The sequence below is a fragment of the Rhinolophus sinicus genome, linkage group LG05 (genome assembly GCF_036562045.2).
Source record: "Rhinolophus sinicus isolate RSC01 linkage group LG05, ASM3656204v1, whole genome shotgun sequence".
Lineage (NCBI taxonomy): Eukaryota > Metazoa > Chordata > Mammalia > Chiroptera > Rhinolophidae > Rhinolophus > Rhinolophus sinicus.
Window position 1 is genome coordinate 29,605,790 of NC_133755.1, and position 20,733 is coordinate 29,626,522.

Consider the following 20,733-nt stretch of genomic DNA (forward strand, 5'->3'; position numbering starts at 1 on the left):
AGGTGGACCTTAGGCGTGACCCAGCCACTCCAATGTACATTACATTCTTCTCTGTCACTTATGTGTTTTGCAACTCTTCAAAGTTTTAAGTACGTGGGAGTATTTTTAATTGAAAGGAATTTCGTGGAGCGAAAGTTTATGTTTAAAAGCAGGACTCCTCTAGTAACATGAATAACACTAATTTCTTGAAGACTTGGGGTTTCCACTGACCAAATGCTCCTAAACTGAGGCATTTCTTTGGTTAAAGTCAGCATGATCAAGAGTAAAGTTTTCCACAGAAGGCAGGGTTTCCATGTCAGAACAGTACTGTCACTGTTGATCATTCATTCAGTGGTTAATTTCTTCTCAAACCTATATATGTCACCACATGAATGGCAACATGGAAAAAGGACTGAACCTCATTAGAATAGAAACAACTATTATATAGAAAAACAGGATGCTATTTTTTATTCAAAACAGGTCATTAGAATGGTTCTTTGGGTTCTAAGAGCCTCTCTTTGTTATCGTCGCTGTTGTTCTTCTACAGACATCTTTCATTTGACGTTCATTCCCAATATTAACATGGTGATCCCACATAAGTTAAATTCTTAAGATTTGGGTACTCTGTAAAAGGTGGCAAGGCAAAATCATTTTCATAGGAAGCTTCAGGTCTTTCTCAGTTACAAAATATGTTTCCCTTCCTTTTTTTTTTTTTTTTAAACACTATCCAACAAACCCCCCAAAATTAGATGTTTTAATTTGTCCTTGAAAAGTTGAGAAGCTAAGGGACTCCAGCACATGTTTACTGCTTGGGAAGATGGTGAACATCAGTGAAGTCACCATTAATCATAGCTGGATTCCTCAGCAAAGATGTTGGCATTGGCACTGCAGTCAGTCACCAGCAATGACTGCAAGTAACGTTAAGACACTAACGCCTATTTGATTTGGAAGAGAATAAGGAACAAGGAACATAATGATACTGGCAGAATCCTGTTCCGCTTTGCCGGTCTCCATCTCAGGGGCCTTGCAACATCACAAGCCCAGCTGTTAACCAGATGCAAGCACATGAACCAGAGAGAGTGTGAGAATAAAAATATTAGCATTATTTCCATGGAACTCGTCACATGGTTATTAAAGACACAGTCAGCATTAGCATACTACAATGTTTGTTTTGTTCTTTAACGTGGTAACACCCTCAGGGAAAAATTATCTTTATTTGTAAAAGGTTAAAAATGAAAGTACATGCTATGTATCTTTGCTGGAAAATGGTGGGAAATGAATTTGTTGAAACCATATGGAGAGGAACTGAGAATCAATTAAAAACAGAAATCTAATAAATCTAAAATATTTCCAAATGAAATGCTTGTGGTAAGCTAATTTCTTGTAAACACTGCACTCAGGTCACTTGAACAGTCCCAGATGGTGAACTAACTTTGTGGTCTTAAAATAAACGTCAGCCAACAAACCAAAGTGACTACAACTTTATTATCAATGTAGTGGGAAACAAGAGATCCATAATCAACCAATATATTACTATTTTCCTTTGCAAAATTGAAGAGGTTTGTGGAGTTTTACTAAGTTAGACAATTTCATTGAAATTTAAAATTTTAATTTATATGTTAATTAAAATAAAAATGACAATGAAGTTAAAAGTGAGGTAAAAATCTAAAGTTATTTATATAACTTAGAAAAATAAAAATGTTTCTAAAAATGCCATACTTTTGAAATGTATTGCATTTAATACATAGATTAAATGTATGTATGTTAAGTATTTAATTCTTAAACTATCATAAACTTTCTTCAGTTGATAGCTGAATGATTTTATTCAACAAATATTCAAAACTCTTCTTTTAAAAGTTGAGTTACCAATAAAAGTTTGTGTTCTGTGCTTTGACCAGAAATTATACTGGGTGAAATAAACATCTACCCTACCTGCTCCACCGTCAATAATCCATCAGGAGATTCTGGCACAGGCTGCATAGGCAGAAGCTGGCATAGTGTGCCTAAAAGTAAAGCAACTTCCTTCATACTTCTCCAACAGCATACCAGCACCATCTGAGCAGTTACATCACATGTTTTTCCTTCTTTACCTTGAAAAAAAAAAATCTTTTGCAACACTGACAGCTCACAACCCAGGTTTCTTAGAACAAGCTTATTCATAATTTCCCCAAGAATAATCTGCTTGAACAAACCAATTTGTCCTAAGCTATATTTACTTAGGAGAGAATAACTAACATTTGTCGAGCATGTGCTACGAGCAGGAATCATGCTCAGTATTTTTTTAATATACTATTTTCAAAATAAATTAAAAAACAAAATGCAATAGTGTCTCAAAACTTAAGTCTAACCTTTGGAAATTAGTGAAATAAATAAACTCTCTCTGCTAAACTCAGTCATCCATAAAACATGACTATAACAAATATACTTCATTACTTACTTTGGGGAGGGTGGCTGTTATATCGGTAAAAAGAGTAAGATAGGACACTGAAAGTCAAAGGAAAATACAAATTCTCTTTAAAAATATATTTAAATTCCAGGGCCAATAAGCTATAATTATCCTTACTCTTTTTCTAGTTTTACAAATATTTTAGTACTGACATTAAAAAAAACACACAACAAAATAAAACCCAAGACAAATGACTAAATTTAAAAGGTAGGTAAACAAAACAACATTTATAATGCAATCCCACTTGTGTTTTTTAAAAGCCCACCAAACTTAAAGAATAAATGTATGTATACATAAATATACAGCACAGGTCTAAAAGGATATACACTCAAAAGGGAGAGTGGGGTTGGGGAGGAAATGAAAGAGGACTTTATTTTTAATTCATATTTACCTCTGATTTGTTTGAAACTATTATAAGCATATACTTATGCTATTTCGTGTAATTTAAAAGAAAAACAGAAATTTTTACAAGACAATACCCCCATCTAGTGGAGAATGCGGAATATGTAATACATTTCTAAGATACTGCTTCCGATGACTTTCTGTAGCCTTACAGAAAATTATAATATAACTAATGAGAAAATAAGCAGTTAAGAACTCAAATTCTGGAGGCTTGCTACAACACACAGGCTCACATTTTCCTGACTAATATGGTTTGTTTCCTTTAAGAGGCTGCTTGACTGTATGGACTCTCACAGCAGACAACAATGAACCATACTGCTGCCCAAACCCAGTTCAGCGGGCATCACTGCTCTTACATCACCTGGCTGTCAAGACAGGTTTTAGCACTCAAAGGCTTTTTGTTGTTAGCACCTTATATGCTGCACTGAGGCACACCATTTTCTGGTAAAAACTCTTATAAACTCATTCCCTAAAATAATTCATTTATAAGCTCAAAAGAAGACTTTATTTTCTAAAAATGGTCTGTACACATCTGCAACCCCTGGTTTACCATGTTAAAAGGGCACTTTGTACTTTTTTTTTTTTTTTCACTTAAAGACTGATTGTAAAGCACTGATTTGATATGTTACCTTTGATTTCTGCAGAAGTATCAATATTCGGCACACTGGTATTCAAGTCCTCCAAGTCAAAGCTGTCACGTTCTTTCAATATTTTGGCTTGATTGAAGTAATCATTAGTGTCTCGTGGCTGAATCTCATTCAGAATTGTCTGTAAGCGGCTTGCTGATTCTGAAGGAGAGAGACTAGAGTACGTAAAACCCCTGTTTCATGCCACAGGCCGACTTCCCTTGGGGGTATTTGCCCTCAAAAATTTTGTAATTTTCAATACTTGATAATCACTTCTATTAGAAAGGACTCACAGGGTGGATAATGTGAAGATTATTTGTATAAGATCTTTATGACACTTGAGTGTACTTTTAAAATGTGGCAAATATTTTAAGTAGGTTGAAGAAAGGACAAAAAAACACAACAGAAACCGTCCACAGGACAAAGGCTGCCATCCCATTTACACTGCTTGTCTTATTGTTATCTAAGAACCTCAAATACAGTGCTCAATCACGTGAGAAAAGAGCAGTACACTTTTATAAATCCTGTTTCAACATGTTTCTCTATCTACAACATAAATTATCAAGGTTTAAAGAAAGAAAGTTAAAAAGATACAAACCTGGCCAACAACAAAAACAATTTTCTATAGCCCAGGAATATCATAAAGACCCCGTATGTGACTCTGAAATGCATTATGTAATATACTGCTTTCTAAGTATGATTTACAGCCCTAGTGTTACATTAAACTTCATTTTTATTCCCTAAGCACTCAGTGGATCAGGAAATGTAAGCTCCATGAATGCAACACTTTGTCTGTTCACTGCTGAATTGCCAGTGTCTGGAACAGAAGCTGGCTGGTGGCAGAGGTTCAGTAACATGGGCTGAAGCAATGAATAGATGACTAGGTAATGAAGAGCTAGCCAGGCTCAGAGTTTTAAAGAAAATAACAACGGGTAATCATCTGAAACCAATGAACAAACCAGAGAACAGGTATTTACTGTATACCTATTATATATACTTATAGTTTACGTATTATGGAAAATACAAAAACCCAAACTGCTATCATGATGAACTGGCCAATATCTTATGATCACTTGTGGCTTCCATGAAATTTTGCCAAAAACAAATTTTGACAGCCATGAAAAAGTAACACTGGCCCAAAAAGAAACCAGGGAAAGACTAAGAAAAAAGAAGGATGATCAGAGTAAAATTTTAAGAACCCTGCCATTCATTTTTATGGCTTTCGAGGCAGACTTTTTTCAATAAACTCAGAGTGCAGGGCAGTAACGTGGGAAAGAAACAGGGAAAATGGAGAAAACCAGAGGAAAAAAGAAAAGGCAAAATTAAGGAAAAGCCGGAGGGCCATCGGCAGTTTTTGAGACCAACAGACTTGAACACGTGAATAACAAACATAATTTTAGCGTACGCTGCAGGCCCTACCCACAACAGGTAAAAAATATTCAAGATTTCTCATCCAGAATATACTGGTATTTGCCTGATCCAAATATTACCTGTAAGATGAGGTATTCCTTATTCCCATGCACTAATAGGAAAACTAAAGCATCAAATTTTGTTTTCAGACTATCAATCAAAATAAATAAATAACTATGCCTTAGTATTGTGAACCATCACTCATCTTCCAACTCATTTTTAGTAAAGAACACAACCTAACATTTCCTATGCAACTATACACCTCCAGGTTACTTTAATTATCAGCCCAAGATATTGCCTTGTGGGAGGCAGTGTGCGTTTATGATATATTCTGAGTGTTTTTAATACAAGCCTCGCCCTTGGACTCCAAAATGCACTCACTAACTTTATTTCAACACCAAATGTAAACTTATTTTGTGATTTTCTAGGTGCTAACAGCCAATCCCTTCTGGCCCATTCGAGTACCAATATGTATAAGCCACCTAAGGCATCCCAGGCACTGAGTTTAGTTCCCACCCTTTCAGAAATTATTCATTCATTGATTTATTCATTACAACAAGTATTTATTGTGTACCTACTTCTACCAGGCACAGTGATAAGCAAAGGGAGGGAAAAATGGATGTGATCCCCGTTAAACTGTACCAACTCCATGAAGGGGCACTCTATGGGAAGGGGAAAGTGTTAAGAGATTAGACTGGCAAGGTAGCAGGAGCCAAACTACTATTAATACAAGACCTGGTCTGAGATCACTAAAGTATTTCAAATAAGGGGGGGAGGGGCATAGCACAAGGGTCAAGTAAAGATTATGTGTAACATGATGAATTATATGGTTAGAAAAGATTGCTTTGGCTGTATCAAAAAGGAGATAAGAATAGATGTGGGGAAACCAGTTGACAAGCTCCTGGAGTAGTCCTAACAAGAGGAGATAAAAGCCTGGAATAACGTAAGAAGATGCAGGTAAAAAGAAAAGAGATCGGAAATATATTTAACGGTAACGTGAAAGAACGTAGACATAGGCTAGATACAAGGCGCAAAAGGGGTCAAGCAGCCCTAGGCTCCTGACTTGCATGAATAGATCTTTGGTAAAGATGCAGGGGTTGGGAGGGAAAAGGCAGATTAAAGTTCATGAGATCAATTTGGGGCGTTTTGGGTATCTCTTCCTATTATTACTATTTTTTAATTAAATGGTCTTTGTATGTCCATTGGTCTTTGCCCATTTCAGATTCCTAGCAAGTTGCCTTCTCTGATGGAATCCCATCAGCTGCCCACCTCTCGAATTTAAACTGCCAGCTCTCCCAGTCCCAGCAATTACCCGGAAGGTTGTGTTCTGAAATGACAATATTATAAAACCCAACTTACCCCAGGGGAGGAAGTGGCTTGATCATCACCTGGTTATTTATTTATTGATTTGAGTTATTTTTTAATAGTTACAAATATTACTAAAAAGGTAGAAATATCACTACCAATAATTTTTCTCCCCGATTTAGAATTTTTAGCTCTCCAAAGAAATGACTAGGGAAAAAAATTAAAAGGAGAGGAAAATCTGTTGATTCTACCTTTCTTTGTTTGCTGACCTGAATCAGTGTCCATTGGGATGAGGCCTTCTGGGGATGAGCTCTGAATGACTGGAGATACCACAGCAGAAAGCCTGTAGGACATCGAAAGGAGCTTCTCCACCACAGGTTTCCACTCACTCACCAACTGCAGGCTGCTGCAAGAGGGCGTAAGGGAAATTTATACTAAAAGCAAAAATCCCATTTTTTTAGATGGACATGAAAGGAGTTGGGAGAATTTGGGTTTCAAACTACGAAATATTTAAGACGATATATAACATTTATATGTATGCACTTCTTTTAATCTATTTTTAATTATCTTGAAGGCCACACATTCCTTTCTCAGGACATATTCCAGCAGGAGCTGAAAGCCTAGAAATGCGTGTTCAGGAGGTAGCTGCAGACACACTTACTTGAGCGGTAACCTCTGCAAGGCCCTGGTTATACAGTGGACTCGCCCATACACTGGAAAGGACGCGGCTGCCTGGAGCAGAGAATTTTCAGCCTGACATACTTCTTCCTCAAGATTTTCCAACAAGCATTTGATAACTAGAAAAAGCAAACAAAAAAAACAGTTTAAATGCCAGTTTAAAAACACACTTATAAATTACTGAACAGCAAAACAGTTCCCAGGAAAACATCCAACTCAATAGAACTTTATACTAGAGGTTTTGAATTTTAAAAAACAGAACTTTCAGGGTTATCCGGCCTGTTATTCTTGTACAATGAGGTAGAGCTGAATCTTTTCCTAACTTCCTGGATCCACTTAAAGCATTCACTCTGAATCATTCCTCCTAGACATCCTCTATCTGGGGTATCAGACCCCTAGGCCCAAGTACCATTTTTATATTTAAATAGTGGTTCTACTGAGATATAATTCATGTACCACATAATTTGTACATTTAAAGTATACAAGTCAATGGTTTTTAGTATATTTACAGATATATGCAATCATCACCACAATTTTAGAACCTTTTCATCCTCCCCCCTCTAAAAACCCTCATCCATCAGCAGTCACTCCCCTCCCTGCACCTGTCACCTTCCCCAGCCTTAGGCAACCACTGATCTATTTTCTGTCTCTATGCATTTGCCTATTCTGGACATATCATATGAATGGAATCATATAATATGTGGCTTCTTTCACCCAGCATAATGTTTTCAAAGTTCATCCATGTTATAGCATGTATCTATATTTCATTCTTTTTTTTACAGCTGAATAATTGTCCATTGTATGGATGGATATACTACAGTTTATCAATTCATCAATTCATAGACATCTGAGTTGTTTCCACCTTTTAGCTATTATAAATAATGCTGCGATGGACATTCGTGTACAACTTTGTTTGGACATAGTTTGCATTTCTCTTAAATATATGTCCATTACGGACTGACTGAATGTGTCCCCCTCAAATATGTGTGGAAGCCCTAATCCCCAATTTGATGACATTTTGAGGTAGGGCCTTTAGGAAGTAATTAGGTTTTGATAAGGTCATGAATGGGGGACCCCCATAAAGGGAATAGTGTCCTTATAAGAAGAGGAAGAGAGACATGTGAGCACAGAGCAAGAAGGCTCCGGTCTGCAAGCCAGGAAGAGAGTCCACACCAGGAACTGAATCAGCACTTTAATTCTGAATTTCCAGCCTCCACAAATGAGAGAAACAAATGTCTGTTTTTTAAGACACCCAGTCTATGGTATCTTGTTATAGGAGCCTGAGCTGACTAAGACAATGCATAAGTATAGAACTGAGGAGTCACATAACGATGTGTAATCTTTTGAGGAACTGCCAGATGGTTTTCCGACGTAGCTGTACCATTTTACATTCCTACCCAGTGTATGAGGGATTGATTTTCTCCACGTCCTAGTCAACACGTGCTACTATTTTTTTTATTATAGCCATTCTACTGGGTGTGACATGCTTCCTCATTGTGATTTTAATTTGCATTTCCCTAATGGCTAATGATCTTGAGCATTTTTTCATGTGCTTATTGTTCATATTTTGTTTTGTATATTCAGATTCTTTGTCCATTTTTAAATTTTTTTACATCCTTTCACTAGTGAGCTGCAAAAATTCTTTATATATTCTTGATTTAAGTCCCTTATCAGACAAAGCATTTGCAAGTATTTTTCTCATTCTGCAGATGGTTTTTTTCACTTTCTTGATTGTGTCCTTGACACAACAAAAGTTTCAAAAGTTTGAAGAAATCCAATTTATCTATTTTCTTTGTTGCTTATATTTTGGGTAGCATATCTAACAAATCATTACCTAACTCAAGATCACAAAAATTTATACCCATGTTTTCTTCTAAGAGTTTCATCATTTTAGTGCTTACATGTGAATAATCAATGATCCCAGCACAGCAGATGTTTTCCCTCTCTACTCAAAAGGAGAAGGTTATATTTTAAATTTTAGAATTGTGTATAACTAGTAAATTATTAACATTAGGAACATATCAAGAACTCCTACAAATCAACAGGAAAAAGACAAACAACACCATAGAAAACTGAACAAAGGACATGAACAAGCAGTTCACAGAAGGAGAAAAGTCAGGAGCTTAGAAACATGTAAAAAGATGCTCAATTACATTAGCAATCAGAAAAATGCAAGAAAAATCACAATGAGATACCATTTCATATTCTGCAAATTTTCAAAATCTGACAATACAAGTTATGGTGATGAGATCATGTACCACAACTCAAAATTTATTGGTGGAAGTCTAATTTGAAAATTGACTTGGTAGAGAGGCCCAATGGCTCAGTTGGTTAGAGCGCGAGCTCTCAACAAGAATGCTGGTTCAATTCCTGCCATGGGATGGTGGGCTGCGCCCCCTGCAACTAAAGATTGAAAACGGTGACTGGACTTGGAGCTGAGCTGTGCCCTCCACTAGATTGAAGGACAACGACTTGGAACTGGAAAAAGACACTGTTCCCCAATATTCCCCAATAAAAATAAAAAATATACGTGTGTGTGTGTGTGGGTGTTGTGTGTGGTATATATATAATCTACTTGGCAACACTTAGTAAAAGTGAAGATGCACATACCTTATGACTAGGCTACTCTACTTTTTTATTTACTATAAACCCTTAGACATATGCATTAGAAGATCTATATGAGAATGTTCACATCAGCATTATTAATTTAGAAAAAAGAAGTCCAGCAACAGGAAAATGCATTAATTGTAGTAAATTTGTACCATATATACAGTACTATTTATACAAAATTCCACAATCATGTAAAAGCAAATCATATATTGTTTAATGATATATACACAGGTGGTAAAATCTGGGTTAAAAACAAGATGAAAGATTAATATAAAACATAAGACAGTAATTACATGGTGGGGAGAGGAAGCTAGGATAAAGGAGAGCCTTTAAAAGGTACAGCTGCTATTATATCTCTTAAGCTAGATGTTATCACCTCCCTTGGGAACAAAATTCGTTAAATGTTTATATTATTACTATTTATATCCTATATATATATTTAACTATTCTTTGTATGTTTGAAATATTTCATAGTTTTAAAATATCTTGAATTTGAAAGCCTTTCCGTGAAGCGTGAACTCTCCAGTTCACCCCAACTGCAGACCTCTTCCTAATACCATCTTATCAGAGCCTCCTTTCAAACCCAGCCCTAAAGCAATTAGAGTGGGCTAGTGTCATCTTCCATGGTACTGTCATCTCTCCATCCCCAGATCCATGGCCACATTCCCACCAGAATTACCTATGGCGTCCTAATTTTCTCCCACTATTAGTTCTCTTTTTTTGTGGCTTTTTTCTACCACCTTAAAAAGAAAACTCTACATCTGACTTCTTTTAAAAAAAATGAAAATCCCTATCTGTCCTTATTTCCAGTACAATTTCAAAATGAAGATTTACTAGCATAAAATGAAGTACACGAATCCCCCACAAACATTTGTTAAAAATCACTATATCTAAACCAACTCAGACCCTAAGTTTTGGAACTGGCGGTATGGAAAGTGAAAAGGTAGGAGTATAACAGCCAGTCAAAACATAAACCCTGACAAAGGAACTCTCCGTTCTTAACAGAAATAACCAAGAATGATCTGCCTATAGTCACGGTAGTTTCCACAGAAAAAAAGTACATTTTCAGTAGAGAAAGAGGTCAGCAAGAGCTTTATTAACGTACATTTATGGATCATCTTATTAATCATGAATCATCTGTTTAAAAACAAGTGTTATAGCTGAGTAAACTATTTATTTGCATAAGAGAAATTCATGGCAGTCTTACGTACTGGTAAACTACTGTGCTGGTAAACTCAAATAAAAAACCACAAAGAAATGTTTAACCATTTAGATATTCTCACCAAATGAATAGTGAGAGCGTAAGATACTGGTTTTGATAACAAGAGCAAAAGGTCATTTACTCAATACAAACCAATTAACGTGTTCCTTTCCACCACAGCAGCAAACTTATCTCCATCGCTGCATGCAACCTGCTGAGCTTTTAAGTAGGCAGACAGTGATGACGGCAGAGCGTTCTGCCAGATTAAGAAGTTCATCACGTAGGAAGCTGTTACACAGTCGTATGGTTTGGTGCTGGTGCTGAGTGCCAGTGCTGCCTGGAATAAGCCTTGCAGTTTCTCTGAATCCTAGAATAAAGCACAGACTCAGTAATTGTCACTCAAATGTTTCTTTAATGTGAAGGAATAATACACATTTAAAAACAGAGCCTGCCACATAACTGTAACTCAATATGAACATTAATTCCTGTTCTCCCTGAATATAGGATAGTTTTGATTATAGTAATTAATGATTATTATGAATCAGTTCTAGTGATGAGGGTCTTGACAATAATCAGTTGGGAACCAACACTGATAAAGCTTTTTAAGAAGAGTACCTCTTTCTTCAGCAAAAGTGTACTTTTTCCTGTAGAAATTCTGCTATGACTATAGCCAGATCATCTGTTATTTGTATATAGACCTGAGTTCTTTTGTATATTCAGGGTTGTTTTACCTGGGCATCACATTCCTGCCCTTCTCCCTTCCCCTTCCCAAGGAACTAGTTCCAAGGAGAAAAATACAAATCCACACAAAAATATAAATCCAGCAGGCTGTTTCTGGCGGAGTTCCATGCATATGCATGGAAAATAAAGTGATCAGATAAGCTCTGAGAAATTCTGCAGAGCTCCCACACCTAAATCTCATATACTCATCCACTTACATAGCCCCTCCTAAAGTGACAGAACAAAAAGGACAGTTCACCGTAATAGGCATGAAAATAGGCACTGGGCTGAGGGCAGGGGTTATCGGTCCTAGTCCCAATTCCACGGTTGACAAGACACATGTGCACCAAGCTGCAACTCACGGTGTCACTGCTCTATAATATTGGTTTGACTAGGATTATTCCGTAACCGTCTAATAGAAGGAAAAAGTCATTATAAACTTAATTATGAATTTCATTATAGGTACACTAATATTGAATGATGTCTTAAAATTTCAAAATAATAGATATCAAATATACTAATTCAAATATCAGTTTATTTCAATATAAATTCTTTGCCATTTGATATTTAATTTTCTATCACCTAAAAATCTTACAATAGTAGCCAAAAGCTCAAATCTAAATAAATATTAGAAAGAACCAACTAAGCAACTAAGTCATTTTTTTTTGTAACTGACAGCTAAGTCCCTGAATTCCTTAACTAATCAACTAGTAAGAAACACAATATATAGCCTTAGGAATCTAAAATATCTTTGTTCTGTCATCTGAGGTCAATCAAAATATAATATAAAAGCCTTGGATATGTAGCTCCACAAGAAAGGAGGGCAATAGACGAGGTAAATGATAAAGTCATATACTAGAAAGATATGCCATCAAAAAATATATACACAGGTCCTTAGAGAGACTAGGTTAGCATTCGAAAATGTTTTAAAGTTAACTATACTAAAAAGTTAATTATGTGTTAATATAAGGTATACCCAAAGAAAGACTTTGGAAATATGTAATTAATACTTTAAAACCTTGAATGCCTATTCCTATGATCATTTTACTAATATGCAAGCCAGACCAGACAATATAACCACCAAAATCGTACAACAAGCTGTATGTGCTATTCATTTCCTGAATTCTAGTTAATGTCTACATACCAAGCACCTGTTTATCAAATTATAGAGATACAGATCCTTCATAGTTCATGTAAGGACAAGGTCTTTCATATAGGTGCTATAATATACCTTCCCCACTCCATATATTCTCAAAATATTTGTCAGGAATGAGGCATAGTTTTACATATATATATATATGTATGTGTATATATATATATATATATATATATATATATATATATATATATGTATATATATATGTACATATATGTATTATATATACAATACATATTATATATGTGTGTGTGTGTATATATATATATATATATGAGATAAGGCTACAGTGTGATGAAAGGTAAGGCAAGGGAGAAGGGAGGTGTGGGAGAGAAGAAAGGAAATAGAATGAGAGAGTCTCTTCTTTAAAAACTATATGATATAAAAGTTGCAAGTCGAAGCACCAAAGAAGCTTCTGCTCACCAGGGCACTGGAAAGACCACAGGATAGGTAGACACTGGAGAGCAAGTCCAATATGGACCCAAGATAGAAAAGATGCTCTGAGATCTTGCAATTCCGTCCAGAAGCCATGAAACAGACACCCTGTGCTCTCTGACATGTGCTCCTACAAACTCCCCCTGCATCTGCCAACTGTCATGCCCTAAATAGAGCCTCATAGCCGGAGCCCAGACCACAGCTCAGTTGCAGCCCATATAGGCGCCCTTGGACTCTAGACAGCTTTACGAGAAAACCATAGCAAAGCTCTAGAGCAAGCAACCCCACAGCTGCTGGTGACCTCACAGCCCTAGAATATGCCTGAAGGGCAGAGCCCAAGGCCTGGGTTGAGGAGTTCACTGCAGACCCATCCCCATGCTGTGCCATTCCGCCCCTCACCCCCAGCCCATCTTTGGTTCCCACCCCAAGGGGTCAGGAAGAGAGTGGGAGCTGGGGATGGAGTAGACCGCCTAGGCAGCACACAGCTGTTAACCTCAAGTATTCTGAGTTTCAGTCTCAGTTTAGCTATTGCTTGCTGGAAGATCAGAAACATGTTTTCTACCTCACTTACACTCAACTTCACAGTCTACTAAGCAGGGAGATTATCTCAAAAAACTCAAGTTACTGTAAGTGATGTGTTTTGATCAAATATTAACATATCCAAGGAAACTGGAGCGGCCACAGTTAACTGAAATCTACCGATAATCTTGTAAACAATAAAACCTACTGCTTCCTACAGCTCTCTTTTTTGCAAAACGATAAAGAAAACAAAGTTCACTGATTTGGACTTGGCCTTCTCTTACAATGTTTCCTCCCTCCCCATCACCCATCCCTATGACCTCCATCCCACCACCCCACAACAGTGGAGGTATTAAAGGTAACTGAAACAGCCAGAAGGTGTAAGAAGGCAGATGCAAAGACCTTGGACAGCCCACAGATTGTTCCATCTGCTGCTTAAGTAGCAAGTTTTCATGCACACACATTTATTTACACAGGAAAAGTCCACATACCTGAAATTGCACAACTGGTTTTGGCAACTTCATTAGAAGATCAAATGCTAAATTTTTCACTGTTTCAAAAGTGCTGGTAAAACATTCCATTAGGGTTTGGAAACGTCTAACATCAATATCATGACTCAGCTGATACACTGTTTGGCCTTGACCTATAATAAAAAAAAGATTAAGTGAATAAAAGGAAAAGGAAATCAACATTTTTAAGTTATTTGGCAAAATTTATAGAAAATTAGTACAAAAATTCACACTTTGTACTTTACCCATAATAGCATAAAAGAGTAATTTTCCCATTAATTTCCTAAAATGATAAAACAATAAGTATTAGTCTTCCAAATAGAAAACATTTTTTTGAAAATTTGTTTAAAACCACTTCATCCTCTTCCAAAAGGTTATATGTTACATAACAGACATCTAAAGTATTTTTTTTAATAAACAAAAATAAATACATTTAGGAATACACCTTTTAAAAAAAATCTTCATAAAACTCCTTGACTTAAAATCCAAAGTCCTACCACGTCTTGGTTGAACTGACACTGAATAATCAATATGCCATAGCCTAACATAATTACTGGGTGTCAAAGATCAAAAACGCTTTTGGCCATTTAGGCAAAAAACTCAATTCATCTAGAAAGTGGAGAAAACTAGGCTGGCTTTACTCTTCACCACAGCATCATGTAATGCTAGAAGACAGCAAAGCAAGGCTTACAAAATCCTCAGGGAAAGAAAGTGTGATGAAAAACTACATATCAGAATCATACTCCAGTATCAAGTATAACAGCAACATAAACATTTTTGAATGTGCAAGAAATTAAGAACTACATTTCCCCCACTGTTCTCAAAGAAAGACAATTTCAGCCAACCAAGAAATGAACAGAGAAACTATCACAAAAGAACAATGGCAGTCACTGCATTCATTTAACTCTAAGATCAAGACTAAACAACTGTGGGAAGAATGGGTTTCATAGCAGAATGTGAAGAACATTTAACATGTAACGAAATAAGCCCTGATAATAACTGAAAACATTCCTATGCTTACTTAATTTGAGGAATGTTACTCAGTGTAACTCAGGATGTGAGTTTTTTTTTTATTTAATCTTAACTCACAAGTTAGTATGACCCTGTGAAATTCCTAAAGCAAGCAAACGAAGTTTTTGTCACTTCATTAACACCTCTGCTCAACTTTGTTTCTTCTATTCAAATTTGGGCATCTTTCCTTTCTCTGGCCTAACTGTTCTGACTAAAACGTTCACTACAATGGGGTAGAGCTCTGAGTAAAGTGAGCATCCGTTCCTGATCCTAGGACAAAGGCTTTGTCTTTGCCGAATGACCATGGTATTGGCTGTGGGTTTTTCATGAATGTTCTTTATGATATTGAGGAAGTTCCCTTCTATTCCTAGTTTGCTGAGTGTCCATTTAATCATTAAAGGGTACTGAATTTTGTCAGTGTTTTCTCTAAATCAACTGAGATTATCATATGTGTTTTGTTTTTTCCCCCCTTTGTTCTAATGTAGTACATTACATTGACTATTTTTTCTTATGTGGAACCACTTACTCAGTCAAGGTGTATAATACTTTTAATGTGCTTTGGATATGGTTGCTAGTATGTTGTTAAGAATTTTTGCATCTATATTTATAAGGGATACTGGCCTACAGTTTTCATTTCTTGTGGAGTCTTTGTCTGGCTTTGGTATCAGGGTGATGTTAAGCCTCATAGAATGAGTTAGGAAAATGTCCCTCCTCTCCAAGAGTTCGAGAAGGATTGGTGTTAATTCTTTAAACATTTGGTAGAATTCACCAGTGAAGCCACGAGAGGCTTTTGATTACTGACTCTATCTCTTGTTATAGATCTGTTCAAATTTTCTTTCTTCTCGACTCAGTAATTGTATGTTTCTAGGAATTTGTCCATCTCATCTAGGTTGTTTAATTTATTGGAAATACAATATAATATAATTGTTCATAGCATTGTCTTATAATCCTTTTTATTTCTGTAAGGTCAGTAGAAATGTCTCTCATTTCTGATTTTAGTTATTTACGCCTTCTTTTTCTTCCCCCTTTTTCTCAATTCTATTCCTTTGATCTGTGTATCTGTTTTTCTGCCAATACCAACTGTTTTGATTATTGTTGCCCTGTAGCTGAAGTCAGGGAGTGTGATACCTCCAGCATTGTTCTTTTTTCTTAGGATTGCTTTGGCTACTTGGGGTCTTTCGTGGTTCCATACAAATCTGATCATTTTTTGTTCTATTTCTTTAAAAAATGCCATTGGGATTTTGATGGGGATTGCATTAAATCTGTATATTGTTGGGTAATATGGCCATTTTAACTATGTTGATCTTCCAATCCATGAACATGGAATGTCTTCCCATTTCTTTGTGTCTTCTTCAATTTCTTTTAAAAATGTCTTATAGTTTTCAGTATACAAATCTTTCACATCCTTGGTTAAGTTTATTCCTAGGTATTTTATTCTTTTTGCTGCAATTGCAAAAGGAATTTTTCTTTATTTATTTTTCTGAGATTTCATTGTCAGTATATAGGAATTCAATGGACTTTTGTACATTGATTTTGTAGCTGGCAACTTTACTGTATTCATTTATTGTTTCTAATAGCTTTTTGGTGAGGTTTTTAGGGTTTTCTATATATAGCTTCATGTCATCTGCAGAAAGTGACAATTTAACTTCTTCATTCCCAATTTGGATGCCTTTTATGTCTTTCTCTTGCCTGACTGCTCTGGCTAGGACTTCAAATACTATGTCGAAACTTTCTTTTTTTTCTTAATTACTATAGCCAAAACTGTCCATTTTGTTGATCTTTTTTAAAAAACCAACTTTTGGTTTCATTGATTCTCTGTATTGTTTTTCTATTCTCTATTTTGCTTATCTCCACTCTAATCTTTATTATTTCCTTCCTTCTGCTAGCTTTGGGTAAGGTTTGCTCTTCTTTTTCTAATTCCGTGAGGTATAAAGTTAGGTTATTGATTTGAGAACCCCTGTTTTTAATGTAGGTATGTATAGGTATAAATCTCCCTATGAGCACTGCTTTGCTTCATCCCATGAATTTGGCTGTGTTTTTAGTTGCATTGTTCTCAAAGTATTTTCTAATGTCCCTTGTATTTTTCTTCTTTACCCCCTGGTTAAGAGCTCTCCTCAACTATGAAGCCTTCTCTGAAACCACTGTATGAAATAGCTAGCACACCCTATCCTTCCAGGCGCTCTATAGCTCCCTCCCCTTCTCTTCTTGAAATACCTTTTCATAGTACTTATCTCCATCTGAAATTCTATGTATTACTTGTTAATATACTGTCTGACTTCCTTCACTAAGATTAAAATCTAAGCTCAAGAATGGGAAACATTTTGTTTTGTACATTGCATATCTTTGGCTGTTTGACATATAATAAGCACTAAATAAATATTTGCTGAACAAACCCCTTTAATCTAATTGTAAAATCCAACTTTTCATCATGAATACTGTGATATTTTATTCCGAGTAAGACAGACGCATGTGACTTATTTGTCTTGAACTAGGACATACTTGAGGAAAGGCGGATAACATTTTGACCAATCCCAAATCACAGTCCTTCTATAAAATAAAAACCCACATTAAAGTTCTTGCGATAAATATAGAATGAATTTACATTTCTCATCCTGGATTTCATGATCATGCCTCTTTAACCTCCTTTAAAGTTAATGGGTATAGTATGGCTTCCACCGTTTTCATTACCTCCCAGTTGTTTAATTAACATAATTACTGGGAGATCCTCACTGCCCAATTACACATGACTCATTCATTAGGAAGATAACTCAGGTTTTTCACTATTAAAGTACATTTAAATATATTAAACTATTCCCTCAACTGAAAACTTACCAGTATAATTTAGCCCAGTGTTACTTCCCCTACACGTAGGTACAACTGTAACTACATTAAATATGCAGAAAACTTTGTTAAATGGATACTCAATCACTCTCAGGTAAGACTTTATTTTTTCAGTTCAGTTGTAGTACCATTGAAATCCTCTAAATTGATGAATGCCCTATATACATTTTCTGTGGATGTTGTATAATAACAAATTACCACAAATTTAGCAGCTTAAAAACCACAGAGGGGTCGGCCTGGTGGCTCAGGCGGTTAGAGCTCCATGCTCCTAATTCTGAAGGCTGCCGATTCGATTCCCACATGGGCCAGTGGGCTCTCAACCACAAGGTTGCCAGTTCAATTCCTCGAGTCCCGCAAGAGATGGTGGGCATTGCCCCCTGCAACTAAGATTGAACATGGTACCTTGAGCTGAGCTTCCACTAAGCTCCTGGATGGCTCAGTTGGTTGGAGCGCGTCCTCTTAACCACAAAGTTGCCGGTTTGACTCCCACAAGAGATGGTGGGCTGCACGCCCTGAAACTAGCAACAGCAACTGGACCTGGAGCTGAGCTGCGCCCTCCACAACTAAGACTAAAAGGACAACAACTTGAAGCTGAACGGCACCCTCCACAACTAAGATTGAAAGGACAACAACTTGACTTGGAAAAAAAAAGTCCTGGAAGTACACACTGTTCCCCAATAAAGTCCTGTTCCCCTTCCCCAATAAAATCTTAACACACACACACACACACACCACAGAAATCTATTCTTTCACAGTCCCGAAAGCCACAAGTCCAAAATCAAGGTGTTGGTAGGGCCATGCTCACTGTAGAGGCTCAAAGGGAAAATTCGTTCCTTATCTCTTTCAGCTTCTCGTGGCGGCCAGGATTCCATGGTTATAGCCACATCACTCTAATCTCTACTGTCACATTGACTTCTCCTCTTCTATGTGTCACATCTGTCCTTGCCTCTCTCTTATAAGGACACTTGTGACGGCATTTAGGCCCATCCAGATAATCGAAGATTATCTCATTTGAAGATCCTTCACTTAGTCACATCTGCAAAGACTCTTCCCAAGTAGGGTTCACATTCACGGGTTCTAAGGATTTGATGTGGGTATCTTTTGGAGGTCATTCTTTTAGCCTACCACATCTTAATCAGCTGATCAAATTTATCATCATGAATAATGGCACAAGCAAATATCATGTACCTCCTGATATGATGCTTTGAAAAGAACACCACATCACCACCTATGCAATATTGCTAATAAAAATGCATAACCTGAATCAAATCATGAGAAAACAATAAGACAAACCCAAACTTGGATACATTCTTCTAAAATTTTAATGTCATGAAATAAGATACTTTCCAGATTAAAGGAGGCTAAGGAGACATGACGAAATGCAATGTGTGATCTAGGATTGGTTTCTGGATCACAGAAGAATTTTTTTTCTAAAATAGGTCACTTGGTGGAACAAATGGCAAAATTTGAATATGGACTTTATATTAGATAATAACATTGTATCAACATTAAATTTCCTGAATCTGATCACTGTATTATGGTTAGAAAATTAATAAGAGACACAGAGATATATAGCAAATACAGCAGGTACTTGAATAACGTCCTTTCATTCAATATCCCTTCATTATAACATTGACGAGGGGGAAAAAATGATTCCTGGCCAGGGCCGCTTTCTGTGTGGAGTTTGCTCGTTTTCCCCATGTCTGCATGGGTTTTCTCTGGTGATTCCAGTTTCCTCCCACATCCCAAAGATGTGCATGTGTAGGAAACTGGCATGTCTAAATTGTCCCAGACTGAGTGAGTGTGAGTCGCCCACACATGGAAGGGCGTCCTGTCCAGGGTGGTTTCCACCTTGGTGTCCTGAGCTGTAGGGATAGGCTCAGGCCACCCATGACCCTGAACTGGAATACACAGGTTAGAAAAGAATTACCTTAGTTGTTTTTATTAATCTATCTTAAATTTATGTATAGCTCACATTTATTTCAATGGTAATATCAGAAGTGTTTGGGTCTTTTTTTACAAGTTTGGCGATGTTTTTGTGACCAAAAATATGCTGCAGGAACTTAACTCTTGTTTCTATCAATTAGCCTGTGGTAAAACTGGTTTCGTTATACATCATTTCACTTAAAGTCGCTATTTACAAGAACCCACTGACGCCATTAAGTGAGGACTTAATGTATGTCAAAATATAAACCAATGAATCTAGGTAGAAGGTACGTGGCTGTGCACTGAACCATTCTTGAAAGTTGGCTGTTGGTTTGAATTTTTTTGTTAATAAAAACTTGAAAAAAATGGTTTTCTTCAATGAAGCAAACCTGTATTAACATCAAATAACTCTCCTCCCGCCGAAGTTATATTTTGCCTAAGAATTTTTTAAAAATCTGCTATAGTGTTAAGCATCCTGGTCCTCTAGCCATTTCCTGCGAAAGAGTGGCTGAGCAGGATATTTTTCTATTTGACCACAATCAAGAAAGACTGCGCACAAATAAAAAGATCGTACTAAACCACTTATGTACAGGGATAAAAAGAATAGTTTCTTGTAGAAAAGGAAAAAAAAAAAACCAACTCAAAGGGAAGTTAAATGTTCAGCCTCTTTGAGTACCACACAGAGGAGAAACAAAGGGCATCATTAAATCAGAATGCCTGGAAATGATATCCTCATATAGTCTTTCTGAAACCAGACTGAGACTTATGAAACAGATAGCATGTAAAGGGAAACCACATTTTAACCACAGAGACTCACTGAGGGATGCTATACATAAGAGAAACTAATTTTTTTTTTTAATTTTTAAAACTTAAAGAACAGATTGGGCATTATATTAAAACAGCATCATATATATTTGGTGGGGTGAGAGCAACAACTCTTCTCATAGTAAGCATAGTTC

The 20,733-nt window shown here is 36.4% G+C and overlaps 1 protein-coding gene across 2 annotated transcripts in view; it reads right to left on the bottom strand.

The window, feature by feature from the left end:
* The window catches only part of THADA (THADA armadillo repeat containing), a 292,405-nt gene that overhangs the window by 249,777 nt on the left and 21,895 nt on the right, over positions 1 to 20,733 (bottom strand). For both annotated transcript variants that reach the window (XM_019748640.2, XM_074331930.1), the window contains exons 16-21: positions 13,979 to 14,130; positions 10,811 to 11,024; positions 6,830 to 6,965; positions 6,438 to 6,574; positions 3,457 to 3,615; positions 1,912 to 2,069 (exon numbers count right to left, since the gene is read on the bottom strand). In XM_019748640.2, coding sequence (XP_019604199.2) covers positions 1,912 to 2,069; positions 3,457 to 3,615; positions 6,438 to 6,574; positions 6,830 to 6,965; positions 10,811 to 11,024; positions 13,979 to 14,130 — 956 coding nt within the window. The remainder of the gene's footprint in view (positions 1 to 1,911; positions 2,070 to 3,456; positions 3,616 to 6,437; positions 6,575 to 6,829; positions 6,966 to 10,810; positions 11,025 to 13,978; positions 14,131 to 20,733) is intronic.